This window comes from Perna viridis, chromosome 4, assembly GCF_037379345.1.
Source record: "Perna viridis isolate PV_CMFRI_1.1 ecotype Kerala chromosome 4, ASM3737934v1, whole genome shotgun sequence".
In the NCBI taxonomy this organism is placed as follows: domain Eukaryota; kingdom Metazoa; phylum Mollusca; class Bivalvia; order Mytilida; family Mytilidae; genus Perna; species Perna viridis.
The window spans coordinates 47,815,259-47,839,363 of record NC_142448.1 but is presented as its reverse complement, the minus strand read 5'-3'; the positions used below and the strand labels follow the sequence as shown (position 1 = coordinate 47,839,363).

The 24,105-nt window shown below is 32.4% G+C and overlaps 1 protein-coding gene across 3 annotated transcripts; it reads left to right on the top strand.

The window, feature by feature from the left end:
• The first annotated feature begins 1,117 nt into the window (after positions 1-1,117).
• On the top strand, positions 1,118-23,276 carry LOC148620334 (uncharacterized). 3 transcript variants are annotated; one of them, XM_088581124.1, is made up of 10 exons: positions 1,118-1,250; positions 6,759-7,022; positions 12,004-12,117; positions 13,379-13,741; positions 14,596-14,712; positions 17,277-17,621; positions 18,470-18,733; positions 19,346-19,387; positions 19,643-19,721; positions 20,840-23,276. In XM_088581124.1, the coding sequence occupies exons 1-10, from the start codon at positions 1,184-1,186 to the stop codon at positions 21,348-21,350; spliced, it is 2,166 nt and encodes a 721-aa protein (XP_088437250.1). In that variant the 5' UTR covers positions 1,118-1,183; the 3' UTR covers positions 21,351-23,276. The 3 variants fall into 3 exon arrangements, with proteins under 3 accessions (XP_088437250.1, XP_088437252.1, XP_088437251.1); XM_088581125.1 differs by lacking the exon at positions 1,118-1,250 and adding an exon at positions 3,711-3,731; XM_088581126.1 differs by lacking the exon at positions 13,379-13,741.
• The last annotated feature ends 829 nt before the right edge of the window (positions 23,277-24,105 follow it).

Genomic DNA, 24,105 nt, shown 5'->3' with positions numbered 1-24,105 from the left:
TAAGCTGTCTTACAGTTATAATCTAAGTTTATCAATTAAATTAGTTACCCACTTAAAATGCGGAAATGTTATATTGTTATCACTACCATACTTTGATGGAAAAACCACTATAAAAACAGGGTTACCTCTTTTGTGGCCCCGTGCAGGTCCGGGTGTCAAAAGAATAGGCCTGCATCAGCGCTAAGCTTGTCGTAAAAGGCGACTAAATAGTGCTCAGAAACCTAGCCGGGGGCTAGGCGCTCTGCCCACAGAACAACTGGGATGTGTGCCCCAGGTGGTGGAATGGGATAGCCCTGACGTGTTACATGCTGGGGTTGTCAGGCTATAATACGGAAAACATGACCGCAAACCATAGTGGTACACCGTGTTGGGAAAGACGCCACGTTCCTCGCACGTTAAAGAACCCTGCTGCGGTATTCCAGAGGAGTAGGAACCTTTGCGCTCCGCCACAGGAGGCTTAATTGCCCAACCCTACCCATCCCCCTTTTATCCTGTGGCGATCAAATTTTGTTGACCCCATTATCCTTGTGCCCCATCTCTTTTTTCATTCATCGTTTTATGTTCATTTTATCATCTCTTTCATGTTCATCGCCTGAATATAGCTGAAATATTGCTGCTCGGGCGTTAAACCCCGACAAACAAACAAACAAACAAACAAACCTCTTTTGTGCAAAACGCGGAAAATACGTAATCAAGAGAAATAGTTTCACTCAAGAAAATTGTAAAAGTTGCTGACCACTATATTAAAAGAACGATGTCTTCGTTTAAATAAGTATTAAAAGAGACGAAATATGCCAAAAAATGTGTTTCTAAATCATCTTCGCTTATTGTCTTTGTATATAATGAAAAAAGGATAGAAAAGAATCAACAAAGATAATCTGATTAAGCACGGTAAATATCCAGTTAATGGAGGTCAGGTTGCTGATTTACTTTTTTTTTATATGTGTGAGTGTGTTAGTTAAGTGCTGCTATGTTCTTTTTGTGTGCCCTTTTCTTTGCCTTGCCTTGATTTGTTCTTTTTAATGAACGTTCTCAACCTGGGTCTCTTTATATCAATTTAACAGTAAACTACTGAAACTTCAAATTGAAAATCGCGTTTTAAGTAGTTTTTATTTATCTTAAAACACATCACAACATTTATGTTGACTATTTCAAAGCAGTTACTTCCTTGTAAAACTTGATCATGGATGAAATTTTTTTCTTCACGAAAACGTTAATGATATTTATCATATTGCTGTTTTGTGATGGAGGTAAGTTTCAAGTATGACATTTTTTACATTGGGCATTAATACGCTTGTCGATTTTTTTCACGCCTTTTAAGTTTTTAACTGCTACGAACTGTTAAGATCTTGATAATGTACTCTCAAATGCTAAAAGCTAATAAGCTTTTAATATCAGACTTAAAGCAGGTTATTTTACACGTTGCAGCTCAAATATAATTATTTTGCAGCTACGATGTCTTTTAATGTTTAGATAAATTTTTTATCTTACTTATCAGAATAATTGATTTCTGGTCCCTGTAATTGACCTTTGATAAAGTACTTGTACGCAATGTAAAACATATTATACAACCGGAAGGTTGAAGAAATCATTTATGGCATGATTGTATAAACTCTTCCTTTTGTATAGTAGTAAAAAGAGATGGATAATCAAATGTCTTTACTACATAGAGAAAATCGATGAAGATATATTTTTCCCATAACAGTTGTTTTTAATTGTCTTTAAAATCGAATAGCACTGTCTGTTTCTTGCTTTCAACGTTATTAAGTTATACGTTCATGATGTTCGAAATTATGTATTTAATTTAGGATGTTCTAAATCATCTATATGTTTTAATACAGATGTTCAACATTGATGTCATACTTTATTTTGACTTTTTATCGAATAATAATGTTTGTAACAACGAGCCTCTGATCGAAAAGTATTAACTACTTTCATGTTACATGTTTTTGGCTAAAAACAAAATGGCTCTGAAATATGTGGAACAATAACTATACAAAAGTTGTATATCAACATTCACAAACAACGAAAAGTATTAATTACTTTCATTATAACGAGAAAAGGTGTTGTGTGTATATCGGAGGGACACTAACTCCAATGGGATAAAAATATAAGCCCAGGTCCACCATATGGTCTTCCCGTACTAAGAGTAAAATATTACGGTAAAACAAAGTAATAATCATGTACAAGTATATCTATATTTGAGATTATTGAGTTCCTTGTATCGGTTGAAAACATTTGTTAATGTTTTACAACCTTGTGATATAAAAAATCTTGATGTAGCAATTTCTCGGTAATACAAAGATTCCTTTCGTTATAATTCAAAAACTTGTTATAAATACGTGCACATCGAACTAACTGTGATATGTAAACACCATATGATGTTGACAAGGGGACGTCACCATCTAAAAACGAATAAAAAACATTCCTTTTATAGCAAATCTTAGTAAAAAGTTTACTATTATCGAAATGAAAACTAAGATCAAAAACGGACATTCCTTACTATCAATATCAATAATCTCTCACATGTTGCTTGAAAGGGTCTTTATTTATTCTAGCTATGATTTGTGATTCGTTACAGTACAGAAGAATGTCCGCAACTAGTGGTGCACAATTGGTCCAAATGAGAATTCCAATAATTTGACGATAAACGGTTTTGTTAACGTGTAAGAAAAATCAAACGACAATTAATGTATTTTTTATGTATTTCGTTACTAAAGAATGTAAAGAGATATCGTTTGTTCATAATTTCACTTTCTTAAAAATAGTCAGTCAGAACTTTGGTGAATTCGTAATTTCTTTTTGCAAAATTTCGATGTAAAATTTACGACAAATATCAATAATACTATTTGCATCTTTATCAGCAGGAACAAAAACACATTCCGTGCCGAGTGCTTTCAATTTGTATTTTATCCGGTATATACAGTTTGGAGTGAGTCCACGCTGACGTTACGACATTTACTCAAATCGATTGTGGCTTAAGGACGATACTATAGTCCTTTTTGAAGAAGTGATTTCAATTCTCGGTCTTTTTAAAGATATTCAAATTACCTGCAATAACATGGAAATTGGGACCATTAATATATTTTGAGTTACTTCAGTTTCCCGATTTTTGCATATTTTCCTTAATGTACACATGTTTGCATTATTCGCTATAATTAAAAAAAACATGTTTAGAGGTCGGCATATTGTAAATATAGCTAGGGAGTTTATTATTATTATAAACAGATAGTTTCTTTAACTTTATGATCATTTAATATCAGCAATAGCAATGTTTATAAAATCAAAGCCTTTATTAATATACTTAAGTTTTATAAAATGTTTCTTTTTTGTGTATGGACTGGACGATCAATTTTTGGGAAAGGTTTGGAATAACAGAAGGCAATTTTGATTTGAACTGTTTCACATTTTGGACTGTTGAACATCCATGTTTTAGAAACTATATCGAAAATGTTGACTGAATCTGTTCTTGAGATGTTAAAATTCCCATTTAAATATGTTTTAATATGTAGTTTTTTTTAAACTTGAAAAAATGGCTCTGCAATGAGTGGGCCAGTTACTATACAAGAATTAATTATATTTGGATTTCAACATTCACGAAGAGCGTGCACTGAATCTTAGATCAGCATTTTTATGGATTCCTTTCATTTCAAATCTTACTTCCTACCAAATGTTACTTCCTACCAAGATGAAAGTTAGTACCCAAGCTACATTATGAATTGCAGATAAATGTAAGTCTATAAATAATCTATAGATACTTTGTATACTTCCTGAAATAAATGACTAACATGGTTTGCATTGTACTTCAATTAAACTATTTAAGTTATTTCTTTCACTTATCTATCCTTAGATATAAATCTTAGAATTTTGTTTAAAACAAGTGACTTTCAGGTTTCACGTATCCTTTCACTGATATTTGCATAAGTATGTTAAACGTGCGGTCATCGATTTGCTTCAAATGAAGTAATACGGACTCAATATGCACAAATGAAATCCGAAAGTAACGCCGAAATACCATAAATGGAAGTATGTTGTCTTGTCATTGGTTCTCATTACTCATATTGGTACATTGAACTGGATACACGTGCCCGATTAAATCTGGTTATATTGCTAGTGTTTACTGCAGTGTATATGGATGTAATTTTTATATTTTGTATTTATCGAGATTATTTTGCATAATAAAGCATAAATAAATAAAGTATCTCCTTTTAGAGAGTAACAAACAGTTTAAAATTTATAACATGTAGCTTGGATAATACTAACGTGAACGTGTACTAAAAATATAAGTACTTAAGTACCACTTCAGCTACTAAGCATGTAAAATATTATCCATGGTTGGAAGGCCTACATGTTTATTTTTGATATTATGTTTAAAATGCTAATGCAAATAAAAATTGTTACGTAGCTTTTCATATAACCATTGCACTAACAAGATATATTTTTTTTACAGAATGTATATTAGAATTCAATGTAAAGGAAGATAACTCTATTAATGACTCTAATATACAGTGTAATCTAAGAACACACAGCTTGGGAAGATTATTCATTTATTCATAATATAGAACTATAAAACAACTTAATCATAAATAAAAATGTGTAGCCTTTAATTGGGGTGTATCACATATTACAGTATCTGCATGATTCTTACAAAGACTGCTCTTTTTTAAGTTCGTACCCTTTCAATATCTCTGGGAAATCATACAAGGATATAAAACAGGAAACGTGTTGGTTTGTTCGTCTCATCAAATGTTATTTATATTCGCTTCTATTCCAGCATTACGCAAAAAAAGGTATTTACTTGCTTTCCTCTACTGGCTTTCGTACAGTGGCCATGGGATTGAATATTTTTTTCAATTTAATATATTTTGGAAAAAAAACTTTCATTTTGTCACTGCAGAATATGCCAGTATTTATATTGCTGTTCATTTTTTTCCAAAGCACCTTAAACAGTGATGCAGGCTAGGGTAAAAAATTAGCACAAACTGTATGTAAAGAAGCCATGGAAATGGCCAAAAAAAATGCCGCATGACCTTATGTTTTGAAAGTTGTAAAAGATAAATAATTCTTAAAGAGTGATACATAAAACTGCTTTATTTCTAAAGGTTTATTCACAAGGGGCATCACTTAAAATATGGGTTTGCATTTGAAGCAATGGGAGTTTTTTACTGAATTTATTCCTAAAGAGCAACTTTGATTTTATACGTTTTAACAAACATTAAATCATCATGCCAAATGCGTTTGTGAACAATAAAGACTGAGTAAGCTTATAAAAAGAAATTTCAGCATCACTTTGAATTAAAACATTTAATTTTTAGAAACACAAAATACAGTGAAACTTTCTTTCCACATCGGAACACTTTGGGATTGAATAATTTGTTTGGTTAAGTTAGTTGTTCGGTTTACATTGGTTCCGAATAAATTAAAATTGATATCAAAGGACTTCCGAAGATGTTTGATTTAAATTTTCGAAGGATTTCGATTACTTTGTGAGAACAATTGGTATACAGGTGCATACAATTAAAGATAAACATTTTAAATGCCTACAATGAAACGGTACCCTGATTCAAAAAAAATAAATGAATAAATAAAAAACAACTGTTACCCGTTGAAGTAGATATTTTCGATACCGCTGCTGGGGGACCTGAGGGCCCCGAGGGTATTCACAAATCCAGTTGTCAGACTTGTTTCACCCCGAATTATATCATACTTTATTTACCCTATTCATGATATATTGCAGTGTAAAAATACATAAAACACTGGGGTCTCATTCCTTGCATAGCATATGGTAGAACCTCTTGATGATGGATTTGGCTTTCTCTTACAATAGTTTTGGTTTTGAGTACTTCTTGTATAGGACTGATATTTCGATTATGATCTACCTACATGTTCGATTTCAATGCTGCTGATGAGAGTTTATTCCTTGAAACACGTGTACAGCAATTTACAATATATTAAACCTGGTAGATTGTGTACTGAAGTCTTTTCATATCAATTTTAATTCATATTTTTGGGTTTCAATAGATTGGTTTGCTGGATTGGTAACAATCATCGAGTCCTGTAGCAAGCGACCTGGTATTATGACACAGCTCTATTAAAGTCCATTGATTTATCACATATTGGAGTTGTCATATTATATATGATTCTCTAATAATTTCTAAAATTATGTCCTGAACTTTATCTATGTTGCAACATATGCAATACATTTTTTTATTCTGCTTCTCACATCATACGTTTATAAAAACTGCAAACATTAAACCGAATCTCGATATGACCCATAGGCTTACACAAAAGCTACTAGAATAAGAACATGTTGACTAGTGATTACCGTAGTCACTCAAAAAGTTCTACGGTTGATCGTTTCTGAAATGACTGCCAAACCTGCATCTTAGGAATGTTTCGCAAGAGACAGAATCTGCAAACATGTCCAAAGCACCTTGGTACATTTGTGTTTTCTTGACTTTGAGGTGGGGTTCATTTTTCTCTCTTTCCCTTTAGATTTCGTATCTTTATGGGTTTCTCGGTCCCCCTAAGTTTTGACTTCACCATTAATTTCATTCCATATGTTTAGGTATTGCAACTTTTTCTTACCTGTGTTGATGAAAAATAAAACCACTCGTTTTTACTGATACATATCTATGTAATATGAAATAAAATGATTAAAAATGTATAAAAATTAAAGTGATACATGTGTTAGAGAAACATTTTGTGAACTTTTGTGTAAACGTCTATAAGTTAATATTGTTTGGTTTCCTTTCTAGGTGACACTGACATGCTTTTCATGGCTGATTTAAAAAATGAAACTTTGAAGATGACATGTGACCAAAGTGAAGTAATCAACATAAAAGCAATACAATATCAGAACTTCAACACAAATTGCCAAGAACCATTATGCAACCTCACTAAACCTGACAGACACTATATCGAAAAATGTAACCATAAAATGACATGCAACGTTTCTCTCAAACTGATGAATTCATGTTTATATGAAAAAGGACGTTACAACATAAACTACTCCTGCAATAGTAAGTCATTATATCAAGTACTAGTATAAACATATAAGAAAGCAAATGAATTTTATTCTTTAAATAAAAGCATTTATTTAGATAATTCCAATATATAGAAAAGGATGCATGTAACATGCATATTGGGGCTATTCATTGATGTGTGTTTCCAATTGTTTTTTTTTTTAGATTTACGCTGCGACTTTGCAAAATAAGTTTGCGCTGAACGTATTGTTTATCCGCCATCTTGTTTCTATGGGTATTTTAATTTTTGATTAGATATTTTCTTTTAAAACATGTCAAAGAACTCGTTTGTATTTGATTTATCACCCGGGCAACAATAACGTATTTTTTTTTACTTTTGTGCAAGAAGTATTATTGATAAGGTTCCCTTTTTTGCTACTATTTTTCACTTTTCTGTGCAATCACTTATCCTTTAACCTTCAAATAAAACATTTAACCAACAACTGAAATTAAAGTATATTCACAATAATTATTTTCATTATTAAGATCAATGTTGAGTAAAAGCGTCATTTCATTTTTTTTATTTAGTCGGTGATAAGTAAAAGAAGGAAAATAGTGTTAATTGTCAGCATACATTGTAGGTCACTAGGTTATTGATGGATGAAAGCGTGATTTACTGTCAGCTTTCGATCACTTATTATATTAGCGATAAACATTATTATGAAGTTTTAAGTACGGGTATTTGCATTTAAAAAGTTAAGGTTAAATTTATTAATAAAACTGTTGGTTTTGTACGAGAGGGTGTTTTTACGCTCACAAAGGCAGGGGCCTCATGAGATACGTTTATGAAAACTAAAAACTAATGTATTAATTTGTGAAAACAATTAACTTTGACATGTTATGCATTTAAGTATTGAATTCAAGCATTACTGTCTATTGAAGAACAAATACATGTAGTTGTACTACATATTTTGTCACTTTAAGTTTCCACATAATTTCTTAAACTCTATTATGTAAATTGAATAAATATCGAGAAATATCAACAACAATGTAGGTTTCTACACTAAAATCAACCACTTGGTCGACGTGGACGCATTTACCAACCTAGTACTAAGACTTGTCTTTTCCCGAATTATATCAAATTTTATTTATCATATTTAGCGCACTTAAAGTACTGAGGTTTCATTTCTTGTATTCCACATGGTAGAACCTCTCGGTGATGGATTTGGCCTTTCTATTTCGATAGTAAAGGTTTGAGTGCTGATATTGAGAGGTTATTTATTGAACCAGGTGTGCAGCAAATTGAAATTTGCAATATATATGATTGGTATATATATGTAATAACCACTGTGTCGAAGCCACTGCTGGTGGATTTAACTTGAACTGGTACATGTACAGCTCATACATTAATTGCAGTATCGCCACCATTAAAATGCAATGTTTAGTCCTATCGACAATCAAGGCTAACTATGTAAACAACAAGCTTCAGCTGACCTTATGATTAAGTTTAAATATATATGTATGTAAGTGTATGTATGTATTCAATACCAAAGAAAAATAATTATTAGAACAACGAATAATTTTCCGCAAGTGTTGATATATCTAAAAACTGTGTATTCTTGAGAGTTAGTCTGTATTTGTTTATTTACTTATTTATTTTTTTGTTGGGGGGGAGGGGGGCAGAACAAGTACACTTGATTTTCACTAAAGTCAATACAACGTACCGTAGTCTTTCGAATCCCTCGTATCGAAACTTAAGAGGACAAGAAGCTCTCGAAGAACCTCAATCGCTCACCTGACAAACAATGCTCTATTAACTAAGTAAGTAAAGGTATCATGCTTTGTTACCATGTTTGACAAAAAAATTCGGAAAAGAGCATATATTGATGAATGCTGTAATTTCAAAAGAGTACCTAAGGCACTGGAAAATGTTGGAAATGCCTTAAAAATGTTTTTAGAACCTCTGGAAAAGATTTGGGCATTTGTCCCCCTCTGCCCTATTCCATCGGGTCTGAGGGGGCATTAGCCCATTATACATTTCTTGAAAAAGAACATGAAATGACGTTAAACCATGGCTATACTACATTTTCATCATCATCATTCATATCAGAAGACCAAGTTTGCTATATAAACCAAGTATCTTTGAAATCAAAGCAAGTAAACAAATGTTGGGAAAATGGCCACCAAGAACAATATTTCGTCATCACCATTCAATTTTAAACAGCTAGTTAAAGTGGCCGCCTAAAAATAATTTTAATACTGCCAGTCAACTTACGAGTAGCTTTCATCATTATTCTTCTATAGTTGAAAAAAGCAAAAAAAAAGCATTTTGACCTATGTTCTTGTTTTAGTAATGACTGCCATGTTTTGTTGACTGATGAAAAATTCTAAATGATCAGTTTGTGCATGTATCCCTAACAAATTATGCAACATTTATTAAATTTTGTTGCAATTGGTTACAAGGAGTACACGTGAAAAACGAGAAATATTCTTTTTCAGATGCCAAATCTCCTAGAGCAAGTAACAACACATTTTGAAAATTTCAGCAACGGTCCGTCTTGTAATGGTGAACAATTTTACTCTCCGTTAGAATTTTGCTAAGTTCAACGGTTTTTGAATTACTTTTTTGTATTTTTGCCCCTTTGTTCTATTTTCAATAACAATAGCCATGTTGTTTTCACCAATCAAAAAACCAAACGGTTGTGCAATATCTCGAAAAATCAATAGTACCAATTTTCATTAAATTCTTTACAGTAGATTCTGAGGAGAAAAATTTTAAAAGTAATGACAACAAAAACAAAAAAAACATCCAAAAAAGGGCAATGACTCCAACATTGGTCAGCACATTTTCACACAAATTTGACCACATATAGATCTCATCATGCTGAACATTTTCATCTAGTAAGACTTTGGTTAAACCTGACAGTTTAGGAAATGTATGCAAAAATACTGCTGTCTGATCACTATGATCTATTTTTATACGCCCGTCTAAAACGGGACGTATTATGGTATACGTTGTCCGTCCGTCTGTCGTCCATACTTCGGACAATAACTCAAAAACGACTTCACCAACCTTTAAGAAACTTTAATGAATTGTTCATATCTATTGATGTAAGCTCCCTGTTGATTTTTATAAATTCAGATTTTTCGTTTCCGTGTTATGCCTTTTTTACATAAACAAGGGGGATTTTCACATTTTTAGACAATAACTCGAAAACACTTTCATCAACTTTTATGAAACTTTGGTGAATTGTTCATACCTACTAAAGTAAGTTTTACATTCGATTTTTCAAAGTTTTAGATATATGGTTTCCATATTATGATTATTTATAATTTAAAAAAGGAGATTGTCAAGTTTTCGCACAATATCTCAAAAACACTTTAATCAACTTTTATGAAACTTTGTTGAATTGTTAAGCTCCCTTTCGATTTTTATAAATTTCAGATGTATCGTTTCTGTGTTCTGAATTATGATACTGAAAAAGGGGGATTTTCGAGATTTCGCACAATTACTCAAAAAAACTTTTTCTAAAACTTTCGTGAATTGTTCATATTCACTGAAGTAAGCTTCCTTCCAATTGGTAGAAATGTCAAATTTTACGTTTCCGTGTGATGAAGTTTTACTCTGAAAAAAAGCCGGAAACGGCCAAGGAAATTTTATTCGTTAAAAAATCGTTGAAATCGGACAATTTGTTATGATGATCGACTAATAAATAATATGATGAAGGTGAAACCTTTTGACGTTCCCGAAGACACATTAATTAAAAAAAACTTTGATCATTTTTGTCAGCTCCGATTTGATCAATTATATTTATAACCTTCAAATATGGTAAAATTTGTAATGATATATGCCCTAAAGCAATATACTGATTGTCTTGTTCAGATATGTCTATTGGCCCAAATGTCCGGCATTTTTAAGGAATTATTGATTGTCATGATCGGAAATGTTCTTGGTCGAATTGTCCCGCACTGGTAAACATTATGGTTCTTATAATTTGCGAGACGTCTGAAAGATTTCCTTTATTCAATTTAGTTTCGCTTCATTCTGTATCGATTTGTATCGTTTAATTGTGTTTTTATTACGATTTGATGCATTTTATCGATGTTTTTCGTTTCGATTCTTTCTTTTAGCGATTATTTTCGTTTCGTTTTGTTTCTTTTATGTTTCGCAATTTTTATGACTCGAGAATCATGGGTAATATTGATTATGTAATTTTCGTAAACATCTGGGCGGGCAGACTGCAGACTATTATGGCCAAACCTGTTTTGGAAAAGCTATGATTCGATTTGAATTTAATTATCGAAACTAGTGAATATTTTTTTAAGACTGGTTTCGCCCTCAATCGCATATATACAAATATACGCAAATGAAGCTGCCATTATGCTGTTTTTCAGCTCCTGAAAATGAAGGTACAAACCGGATATTGGTGTTTTTTCTCTTGCCATAAGTATATAGAACAATGTTGTTAATACAACCATAAACGCTTCCGTCGGGAGCGTATAAAAGGTATTTGGTAACATTGTCAGAAAAGCTTAAGGACGAGTTAAAAGGCTAACGGGCTTATCATGCGCTTAAAGCGCAGCTCTTTATTTTTTACGGCGCTCATGTTTTAAAAATAAAACCCAAACGGTCATTAGTTTCATCCAAATCCATTCAGTAGTTTGAGAAGACGATTGAAAAATGGTTCACGACGACGACAACGACAACGACGGACGCCAAGTGATGGCAATAGCTCACCTGGCGTATGGCCAGGTTAGTTAAATATATCACTTCACTTTACTCAATTTCAATTTACCGTACATTACGCCCAGTTCCTAACCGCAAATTTAAATGTAGAAATTTTCAATTATATACATTATTAATTGAATTAATCATTGACTGCATTATGTAATTTTAAATTTCACGTGCACATCCCCTTATGCCCTATACCTGATTCTCAATTTTCCAATAAACCATTTTCTACTTTACAATACTCAATGTCTATTCAGGTATTGCATTCTATACTATACCTTATTTACACGGACTTTGTTTTTCTAGGACTTGCACATGTGTGTGATTTTGAAGAAGAACTATGTAATTGGACATTAACATCAGCTAGATGGAAAAAAGCATCAGAAAATGAAGGTTACAGAGATCATACAACTGGTACCGGTAAGGTCAAAACTCTGTAGAACACTCTAGCATCAATGCTTTGATAAACTACAGATTTCATTAGCTGAATGAACGCACTTGTAAATAAGTTTTGGTCTTGGTCTAAGGCTGCTACTACAGCACTACATGATATACATCAATACGCCGTACTACTATATTTTGACTTTTTTTAATTGTTTTCCACAGTTAATTTTTACTTTTAATTATAGATAGAAAGACCCCCTTTGTTAATTTAATTCAGGCTCCTTACCATTGGCTTATGTGTGCCTTTGATAAAGGTACAATCACCCACAGGATACGTGATTCGGCTTCTGAATCTGTTTTTATCTTGAACTTTGTGAGTTTTAAGCTCATAAAGTTATATGAGTTTCATGTTGAAGAAGGAGATCAGTTATCCGAAATATTCAATGTAAATTTTACCATCTTCTGGTGATGTTAAACATATTTAGACGTTTATTTAATTTATTGTTATGTTTCTAAGAGTGATTGTTGGCTTTTGTTATATATATATATATATATATATATAAGGGTCTGAAAAATTCCCAACGATCTTAGAACTGTCAAATTTGCGAAGCAAATTTTTGGTCGTTCCCTACGAGAGACTCGAACTTGTACCGCTGTGACATCTATGCCAACACCGCCTGCACTAAGTCCAGCGCCCTAGACCACTCGGCCAGCTAGGCTATATAAAAATATAGCTTTTACTGGCCGGGTCATTCCTCCTCGTAGGATTAATCTTGGGCTGTAACTTAGTACACGATGTATGGTAGTACGGGACAGTTCATCTAGGTGTTATTATGTAGGATAGAGGATCAAATTAATAATGCATGTCACAACAAATCAATATTATACAACGTCTCAGAATGTGACGACTCTATTCGCTACACTGCTCCATCGGATCAAATTGATACAGGGAAGATAACGTAAACTTATAGAAGGGTCTGAAAAATTCCCAACGATTTTAGAACTGTCAAATTTGAGAACCGATGGGCAGTGTAGAGAATAGAGTCGTCACATTCTGAGACGTTTATATATATATATATTAACCACATATTTGCCTTGTAAATTGATGTCTAAATATCAGCGGAATATGAGTTTTATACTTTTTATCTCTTGTTTGATTAAAACATGATATAATAATGCTGAGTATCTCAATTCATGTTGCAGAAACATCTATTTGCTCCAACATTTTAGAAAGGCACATAATTTTGTCTAAAGAGCTAAATGATTAATCTTTACATGCATAGAATATGTATTACAGGAAATGGTAAATACATATTTATTAACGTTAATAACAACAATAACACAGATCATTTAAGAAGTGATGTGATACATGGAAACAAGGACCAGTGTCTCTCGTTCTGGTTTTACGCTATCATTACAGGAAGTTGTCATGAAATGCGACTCGATATGTTTTCTTCTAACGGTTCTTCTAACAATTCAATAAATTCATGGAAAATAAATAGCACTACCAGAGTATGGACAAGAATAGACATTAATCTAAATGAAACTAGTGACTACCGGTTGGTTTTTAGGACAGTTTCTGTCAAAAAATCGACGCATACATCTACTTTCATTATTGACGACATTTCTATAATAAATTTAAAGTGTAGGAAAATATGGGGTAAGTCTGTGTTTTATCCTTTGAGGAAGATATCCTGATTGTTTTTTTTTTTTTTTTTGTTATTGTTGTTCTCTTATTTGTTATAGTTTACTCACCACACCCATTAACAAAACATGTAACACTGTATTATACGTGTTTGTATAAGGCCACACTCTTTCTCGTATTTTAAAGGAATATAGTGTACAAAACTGTTCCCGAGAATACTCGATCACCAAACCACAATGGAGCAAACAAAGACAACGACACGAGCAAATATATGAGCAACATATATAAGATCATGATGTTTTGAAAGAATCTGGATTATATTTGTATAAAACTACACCTCCTAAAACGTGTAATGTTCCCAATGCGATGCACACTAAGCTCACGAAACACGCACACGATTCCCACGAAACACACACAAAAGGCACGCGATACACGAAAGCTACATGAAACACGTTGCCCGAAGCACGATAGACGAAATATCGTGTTCATTGGAAGTATTAATCTCTGTTATTGGTATATTTCGAAAATTAACTTGCGATACGAAACTTATAATAGATTATGGTATACAGTGTACGTTTGTGTCAAGCTTTGTTCCTGCGGCAGAATATCATCATTTCATTAGTATTAGTAAAACAAACTCTATATTAATTTATTTAGCTATTTTATCTTATGCAATACCATCATATTTGTCTGAAAACGCAAATGTTGCATTTTTATTAAAAATATCTGTTTTTAATATACATGGTACATTGCAAACAAAAATATATTCCACAAACGAAAAAAAAAGAATTGCCTTTACCTTATCATTTTATTCCAAAAGTGTTTAGTGACTTTGTTATATCATGAATTATTTTTTTCGGTATTTACAGAGTGCGACTTTGAATCTCACAAATGTGACTGGAGTAATTCTTCAAACTGGATATTTTGGAAAGGATCAACTGAAACTCCTGCAACAGGACCATCTTCAGACCATTCAACAGTAGATGGTAGGCTTAAAAAAGACATCAACCGTTCTTTATAACGTATTACTATTAATGTCAAATAAAGAAGCACATTTTATCAATTTTCTTATTTAAGTAGCAGAATAAGTCACTTTTTTATCTGCCAAAACGAATACGACTAAAATCCGAAATATTGCCTCTCCGACCGGTCGTTGATTTTTTTTAAAAAAAGAAGTAGGTATAGAAAAGATCAAAACAGATCTTCGAATCCGGACTTTCTCGGAGCAACTAGTATTAGCTGAGAGGAAACACCAAACGCCAAAGAAGACAGCGGTAACAAGTGGCACATTTGTCTCATTTTGTGTCTTACACTTACTCTTCCACGGAGTCGTACTACAACTTGACTTTTAGAGGCTTATGTATGCCTACCTTTGAGGATCATTTCATCAATCAAAAGTCTTTTTTTCTATTTATAATAGTTTTCAAGATATTGACTGAAATCTTCAAAGAAAGTAACTTTTGACTTTCAACGACAATAATTGTAAAAAGAGGTAGTCGTACAACTTGATCTGAAGGAAGAATTTTTGTACGCCTATTAAAAAAATATTTCATCAATTAAATGTTTTATCTATATTTAATTTCAAGATATGGGCTTACAATTTAAAAAAAAACGTCATGTATCGCCTTTCAAGGGAAATACTTCGAACAAGGGGTCATTTTACAACTTTCATTAATGAAAGTTTTCTTTCTATCATAGTTTTCAAGACACTGGATTAAAACTGAAAACAAGTCATTTTTTCGCTTTTCAAGGGCAATAATTCTACAAGGAGTTGCAAATAAGAATTGGTCTCGAACAAAAGTTGAGGATCGTTCGTTTCTGTATCTGGAATATGATTTAAAAATCACCCTGTCGCTTCACATTTTCAAGATTTAAGCACGACTAAGTGTTTAACTCGATGATCTCTTTATAGTTGTGACGGGCATTGCGTTTTGATAAGAAACTCATTGGATACAATTTTAAAACTAAATATTATTAGAATAAAGGTGACCAAAAATTAGCTTCTTAGTGGAGAAGATTTTTGAGAAAATAGTCGGCAGACGACAGACGGTAGATGACAGAAGATGGACGAAACGGACACAAATTGATGACATATGCTTAAAGGACCTATGGTCCAGATGAGGTTATAAGGTGACATCGATATTGACTTTGAAGTTAATGTAATTGAATATAAGTAAAACGTACAGAAATATATTCATCATATTTTGAACGTCGACCACCTATAAACTTTTTGTCAGAAACATAATATTTCTAAATAATATCTGAATATCGGGGAGAAAACGATTTAGACGGCGTATGGGATGTATGGCTTGTCTATGTAATACCAAATACGCAGAAAAGTGAAAATGTCTGTATTCAATGACTGTTCTTATTTCTGAGTTACCCGGTGTAATTTTCTTACGCTTTCATGTACTTTTTTAGTATCTGCACGTGTATGTACAATTTTGCTGTTGTCTAATGGGAAATGATGCAATGTGAATTGGCCACGACATCTAATTGCGCCAAATATATTGTTATTCAATCAACATTTTATCGGCATTTTACCTCAAACTAGGATTTCCTCCATGGTTGTGGTTTCCTTTCTTGTTCTGTACATATTTCTCTCACAACCGCAAATAATCGATGATTTTCTGTGTCTGTGTTGGCATCTAAGTCTATTTTTTTTAATCAGATTGTATGGCCCCGACCTAGTAGAATACTTCAAACATCTTTGTAAAATATAAAAATAAGAGATATTTTGCGTATGAGATAGTTATCCACAACATACAAAGCAACGAACACTCAAACATCTACAAGTCACCGCATGGTCTTCAATAATAGACATAACCCATGCTATTAAGCAAGCTGTTAAAAGTTACAAAAATGATGTAAAATTATTCATAAAAGACTAATAAATCGACCTAACATTAACAAAAAACGTAAAACGAATTACAATAATAATGAAAAAAAAAAACAACGATAACCACTGGACTACAGATTCCTGGCTTGAAATAATATTTGTGGCGGGGTCAAAAATGTTTGTGAGCGCTCAACCCTACCCAAACCGGGACAGTGGTAGGAAAATACAGCAATGAAACGAGCTATTACTATATCTGTCGATTTCGGGTTCGACACTTGAGGTGTCAAAATACAAAGAGCCTTAAATATGACCTAGGACAACAAGCTGTATCTACCCAAAACGTTTTCTGTGAACTAGTTTAAAATTCAAAAGAAACTTTGAAGCATACCTAGTTTACTCCTACAAATGATATTTTTAATTTTGTTAAGCTAATGTCTTGAATAAATAGAGAAATCTGTGGTTGAATCTTTGAATTCTTGTTCAATCTGTACAAATCCAATGTTTTCTATATGAATAAATTCTGTGTTTGCATGAGCGTTTCTATGTTTTAACTAAAGCCCATATTTCAAACCGTAGGGATACCAATTTAATACCAAAAACTCTTTCCCAACCGATCGATTGACATTTTTTCAACATAAATATATACTTGAAACGTTTCTAACCAAATACCGTAATACATTGTTTACCAATACCTCCACTTTTTTGTTGTAGTGAATGGTTCCTATATGTACATGAAAGCAAGTTCCATGACTAATGATGAAAAGGTCAACACAACCAGTCCAAAATATTTTGAAAAAGGAGAACTATGTTTTGTATTTTGGTACAATATGTTTGGTGCTGAAATGGGAAGTCTAAATGTTTATAATATATCAGAAAATGGGCACTCCATGAAACTGTTTTCAAAGTCAAATAATCAAGGACCACAGTGGCATTCTGCACGTATTGACATAAGAACAGACCAAACTTTCAAAATAATCTTTGAAGGTCAACGGGGAAAAGGCGATCGAAGTGATATAGCCATTGATGATATGTCTCTACATCCGGGAAATTGTTCAGGTACATCAGCTATCTAAGAGTATTTCTTTTATAAGGTTATCAATTCATTGCACCCTTTTGCCATATCATTAGATGTAGTGTATTTTTTTTTTCGTTTCTAATTTTTTCATTACGACAATTTTCCTGCTTTCACGAAAAACGTGACGACTATAGAATGTGCACATTTCGTTTGTGTGTTGTTAGGTTTCTGGAACTATTAATCGTGGAATTAAATGCAACTAACACAACTGCACATATTAAGGGAAAATAAAACATCTATAGCTTTTTGGTTCGGCAGTTTAAAGCCCAGGTCACTCCTACTTAACAAAAACAAGTGATGCACTTAAAGTCGGCGAGTTATTCATTTTTTAAAATGTTTTTGTCTATGATGTTTCTAGTATATTTCTGTCAATATTTATTCTGAAAATGCAAATCAGTTATTTTTATTAATACAAATGACAAACTTTGTAAAAAAAAGATTTGTACATCTTTTCCTCACAAATATAGAAATGCCAGTGCAATGAACTAATAATTGAGTTGACAACTTTTGTTTTGAATCAATTTTTTTTTTGTGAAAATGACATTGATCTAGTTACTTTATGAATTTGATTTCAAGATCTTGAGACATTGTTTTTTTGTATGCAAAAATATTTATAATGTTTTTTCTCGTACATTTTTTCACGGTAAAGAGATAACATCTTTTCACAAAAGCTGATTTTTTAACCAATTGAATTATCGGACCAAAGATAGTGTTTCTCCTTCAATAGTCAATTTTCCATTATTGTGACTTTAATAATTTATACTTGAAAAAAGTAACCGATATCTTACTAACAAGAAGTAAGTTATCGACATTTCTTTTCGGTAAACAGGCTTTATATCCCACAAGAAGAGTTGTAACAGTGTTAATGAGCAAATTAAACTAGATGAATGTAATAGCCATTTTCTTCCGCTGGAAAACATTACTTTTGATTTCCGCCCTAAAATGAATGAATGCAGAGAGTATATTGCTGAAGGAGTACAAAACATTTGCAAACATTCCAACTTCCATACATACTGCAATACAGGAGAAATGGTCAAACAAAACCCTAAATGTTTTACTTGGAACAGACTAATGATAGAATACTCTTGTGAAGGTAAACTTTAACACAGCTTGTTTGTTATCATTTGCATATAAAATATATGTTAGGTTAGTGAAAGAAATATAATATTTTACACAAAAAAAAAACAACGGTAAGTTCCAATTTAGACAAAATTCATCTTACTTTAAACAAACTTTGATCACTTGCTTGAAACATAACACTATAGGATATTCTATGCTAATTCCTTTTTGTTTTCAATATATGTCAAAATCTAATTTGGGCTTTTTATCTTCGATTTGTCATGAAGTGTTCATCGGAGAACATTATGAACGATATTACAAAAACAAGTACATGCGGCAAATACCAACAAACCGGGACTTTTTTTTTATATGACTTCTAAAACTCTATCATGTGATATAGCGGTACGAACCATATAATTAAACGTTGATTTATCTCTTTCGTCACCAATAATTGGTTTTCAGTGTTTCAGTTAAATGCTTGTTCTCTTTTATCTGTTCACACTTGCTGCAAGACATATGCAAGGTGGAAACGCTACCCTTTGTTGTTATGATTGTAATTGCAACATTTTGTTATCAGAGAATTGCTTATATGACAGCTTGTATCCTTAGTTTTTACATTGTTGCAACATTGTCCCTTCCATTTCAGAAATGACAGCAAAAATTCAAAACAATAACTCAAGAAATACAGGTATCAATAAAAATCTATTAATATTGGTATAAAACATACTTTATCATAAACCCAATTCATTATAGGAAAATAAATATTGTATTATTGTAAAAAAAAAAATACGAAAGCAAAATATTCAATTTACCTTTTGTATCGAGGAATCGACAATATATCTTTTTTTAACTAAATAAACTTATTGTTATGAAACAATACAATGCAACTCAATATATATCTTATTTACGTTTTATTGTATTTGGTTTCCTTTTGTAATTGCAGTTATCTTTGTTGGTCTAAGTGCAGGAGTTGGGGTATTTTTTATTGCTTTGATATGCACTATAGTTTTAATGGCCTACAGGTATGAGTATTTTTGGTTAATATCAATGTTAAGCTGTAAAATATTGAATCATTAGAAATATATCCTAAAGAAGATTCTAGCAATGGAATATAGGGTCTTTGTTGGTGCATGTAGTGAGATGATTTCAGTTGTTTATTTTTCAATTTTTTCTCGTTTAGTTTTGTTTTGTTTTCATTTTGTTTCATTTTGTTTTATTTTTGTTTTGGTTTTTATTTTTTGTTCTTTCTTGTTTCTTTGTTCCCTTTTTTTCAATGATTGATTGATTGATTGTTGGGGTTTAACGCCCGAGCAGCAATATCTCAACTATGTTCAGGCGATGATAATGAAAAAGGGATGGGACACAAGGATAACAGGGTCGACAAAATTTGATTGCCACAAGAAAAAAGAAGGGAAAGATAGGGTGGGGCAATTTAGCCTCTTGTAGCGGAACGCAAAGGTTATTATTCCTATTGAATACCACAGTAGGGTTCTTTAAAGTGCAAGGAACGTGGCATCTTTCCCAATACGGTGTACCACTATTGTTTGCGGTCAGGTTTTCCGTATTATAGCCTGACAACCCCAGCATATAACACGCCGGGGGCACCCCATTCCAACACCTGGAGCACACAACTCAGTTGCTTTGTTGGCAGAGCATCTAGCCTCGGCCTTTTACGACCAGCGTAGCGCTGCTGCAGGTCTATTATTTTGACACCCGGACCTGCACGGGGCTTTTTTTTCAAGGTGTAAGCATTAAAATGTCTGTGGACAAATTTTATATCATTTCTTTAGCGATAATTTTTGCACTATTATCGAACTATAAAGACTTGCAGTAACAAATGTTTTCTAGTAATCTATATATCATGTACACCAACATCTTGTTAATATCGTAGAAAACAGTTCTTTTATTAATAATCTAGACTAGACAGATATACATGTGGCACGATTACTTCTAAACTTAAACAATATATAACGTGAAAAGTTTACATAAACGTAATCAGAACACGAAGTGTACATCAAAAGAATCAAAAAACGCCAACTGTACATTTCATCACATACTTTATAGAAAGTGCTCTGATAAGTACGTATATATAGGCGTATAGTACAATAGCTGGTTGTAAAGTCACAAATTAAATATTTAGGTGTCGCCGATCACATAGGAAACTAGAGAGTCGCCGAACACCTGATTACACGGACAAATGGGAAACAGACAATGAGGGAACAATCACGAATTCGGCAGATGTAAATAATGCATCGAGGCCTAATATCAGTAAACATCATGCTTCTAGTAACCCGTTAAATGCACAAAACTGTGGTAACGTGTCTCCATCTAAATCTATAAATATGGTAAAACGAAGTCAACTAGCCAATATACCCGGAGACGAGTATGCTATGGTAGACCGTTTGAACACCGGGAACATCAAGAGAATAACAGTGAAACACGGAGAGGCGTCTGCTAGAGAAATGAAAGATGTTCAAGACATCGATGGCTATTATACCGAGTCGGGTGCTGGTCATTACGACATTTCCGGAAATAGTCGACATATGGTTAAGGACCCAATTTATGACCACAGTGTAGAAGACACGTATGATACAGCAAATCATGCACGACAACAAAACAACATGGACGACACGTATGACCACATGTTTTAAAAACATACAGCGAGCGACTGTGATATAGCTGGGTCATAAAATATTTAATTTTAATACTCACCCAGTCACAATTATAACAATGATATAAATATATATATAACAAAACATTTGAATGCTCATTTAGTTATATTCAAACAATGATACTTGTATATATATGCATCTTAATATTTCATTTAATTTGCCATGTAAAAAATCAATCGGTCTAGTGTTTTTAATTTACTTAATGTTATATATGTAAGTAGTGTATTTTTGTTTCCTTTTGACTTTTTTGTCAGATAAGTTAATATTTCCCTTCACTGAAAGTTCTTAAGTATGTTTCTGTCTAAAAATCAGGCGGGGGCGATTCATGGTATCTTTAGATAATCAATGAAACTGTATAAATACATTAATTAGGTCCTAAACACTACTGGAACTGCTACTTATTGTGAAATATTTTCTTAACTGGCGGAAAATTTTCAGGGCTACTTTCATTTGCAGTTTTATTTTTGAATACAATTTCTATGAGGTCTACTGTAGTACTTCCAATCAAAAATATTTGGAATATCCTGTATATCTTGGTAGGTCCTTAAAACTACTTAAATTATGTTCGTGTCATTGGATCTGCTACTTAAAGTAAATAATTATAACAATTATTTTAGTGTAAAACGTTCTGGCGGGACATTTTTCTGTTATTTTTCTGTAGTAAAACATACCCAAATTTGAGTTTTAACATCTCAACTGCACTATTCGTATTTTCACTCATATTTGATAACACAATTTTCATGGGGCCTACAGAAGAATTTGCATTAAAAATATGTTTGGATTAAGAAATGAATGAATCGCCCATTATCAGCTTTGTATTGTTTTTAGACAGAGCTATACTTAAACAATAACAATTTTGCAGTTTCGGTCTTGATAAAATATGTTAGTATATAAATTGAATTAGCTCGGACGTTAAACCCCAATAATCAATCAATCAATCAATCACTTTAATTAAAACACCTAAAATATCAAAACGATTTCTTTGTGTTAATTAGTAGAAACAATTGAGGAAACACTAGCACGCTGGTAAATCTCTGTATCCTATGCAACAGCTTTTATGCACCTTGTATGTTTTTTCTTTCAATATTGTTTTAGAAACGTTCTACATAGAACAACAGCATTCTAAAGATTTAACAGTAGCCAAGAAAATATTCTTCAAAAATATATCCCTATGTGCATTGAAGTACAGACTTCAATCGAATATGTAAATATATTTGATGTGACTTTTACATTTTATTTTAAAGTAAGTTGTAAAAAATTAGCCATTGTTTATTGTGGTGGATATTGAATCTCAATAATCAATATGACACATAGGAGCGTTCCTTTTTTGGCACTTTAATCTTTTGTAATAATATTAAAACCTTTTGCTTTTTCTAAGTTGTAAACCAAATTTCTACTTGGAAAGCTCAGGTCAGAAGCTGATTATTATGCAGAAAAGCAATCACAAATTTATTTACTGGAATATTTATAAAATGTTGCTTTCTTTTGAAATGCTTTGAAACAAATCAACCTTTGGGAACAAACCGTGCACCCCTGTTTGACGACCTGTTTCTTTCTTCGAACGAAAACAATTTTTAAAAACACTGCCACAGTCATTCGATTTCATCATATATTATATACATGATTTATCATCTCTTTATTATTCTGTTTTCAAAGATAAGTTATATCAGATCTATCCAAATTCAATTCAAATTAAAATAAAATAAGCAGTGCATTTTTTCTGCTCTAAACCTCAACGTATTGAGTGGTGATTTTGACTTTCCAAATGTATAGTCCTCATTTTGGTTGATATAAGTTTTCAATCCTTTTGAAATAAATTTCACAGTTGATATATTAATGTCATATATGTAACTTATACTACGACTTTCTTATTAAAATGGGGATAACAAATAAGCATTTAAGACAGAGATGTGTTTTTTTTTTGTTGATATCATTATGATATAATTATAAGTTTCCAGTCTTGGCAAATTGGTGATTAATCGAACTTGATGAGTACTAAATATTGTTGACTTCCAATCTGACAGGGTCTTCTGGTTGACTAGGACATGCTTACTCTTCAGAAGCACTTTCTGACAAAACAGGGATTTTTCACTTGTCTAATTTACCTCATCCCTATCTGAAAATCTAATGCAGAATATACCACGACGTTTTTAATTCTATTTTCTTATCTTTTGTTTACAAACTTAATATATAGATTAGAATGTAATTTATGTGGTTTAGTATATGTCGGAGAAACACAAGAACGATTAAACAAAAGAATGTGCGGTCATTGTTCGGGAATTAACACCACCAAATTCCCGACAGTTTATCAACACTTTAATCAACAAGATCATTCAATCATCTCTATGAAAGTTCGTATTTTAGAAAAAAAATTACCATCCTACGAACAGTCCCGTTCTAAGTAAAAACTATCGTAGGGAAGGAGAGGAGTACTGGATACGCAGAGTATGTACTGCAATACCTTACGAATGCTATGACAACATCAAAAGTATAGGAAACCTTTCAAGTCAATATAACAATAGCATAAATGTGATGAATTTATTTGACAAAAATCTAAGACGGGAAAGGAGTCCTAGCCATCGCCACTATACGTCACCTAAGTTGCATGATGTCTCCATAGATGGTCTTCCTTTCATACAAAAACCTCTTGGACTTCATCACATTAGAACCAAACTTTATTCTATACCTCTCTACTACACTCCCTTTACAAAACAAGTCTTGACAATCTTGTTTC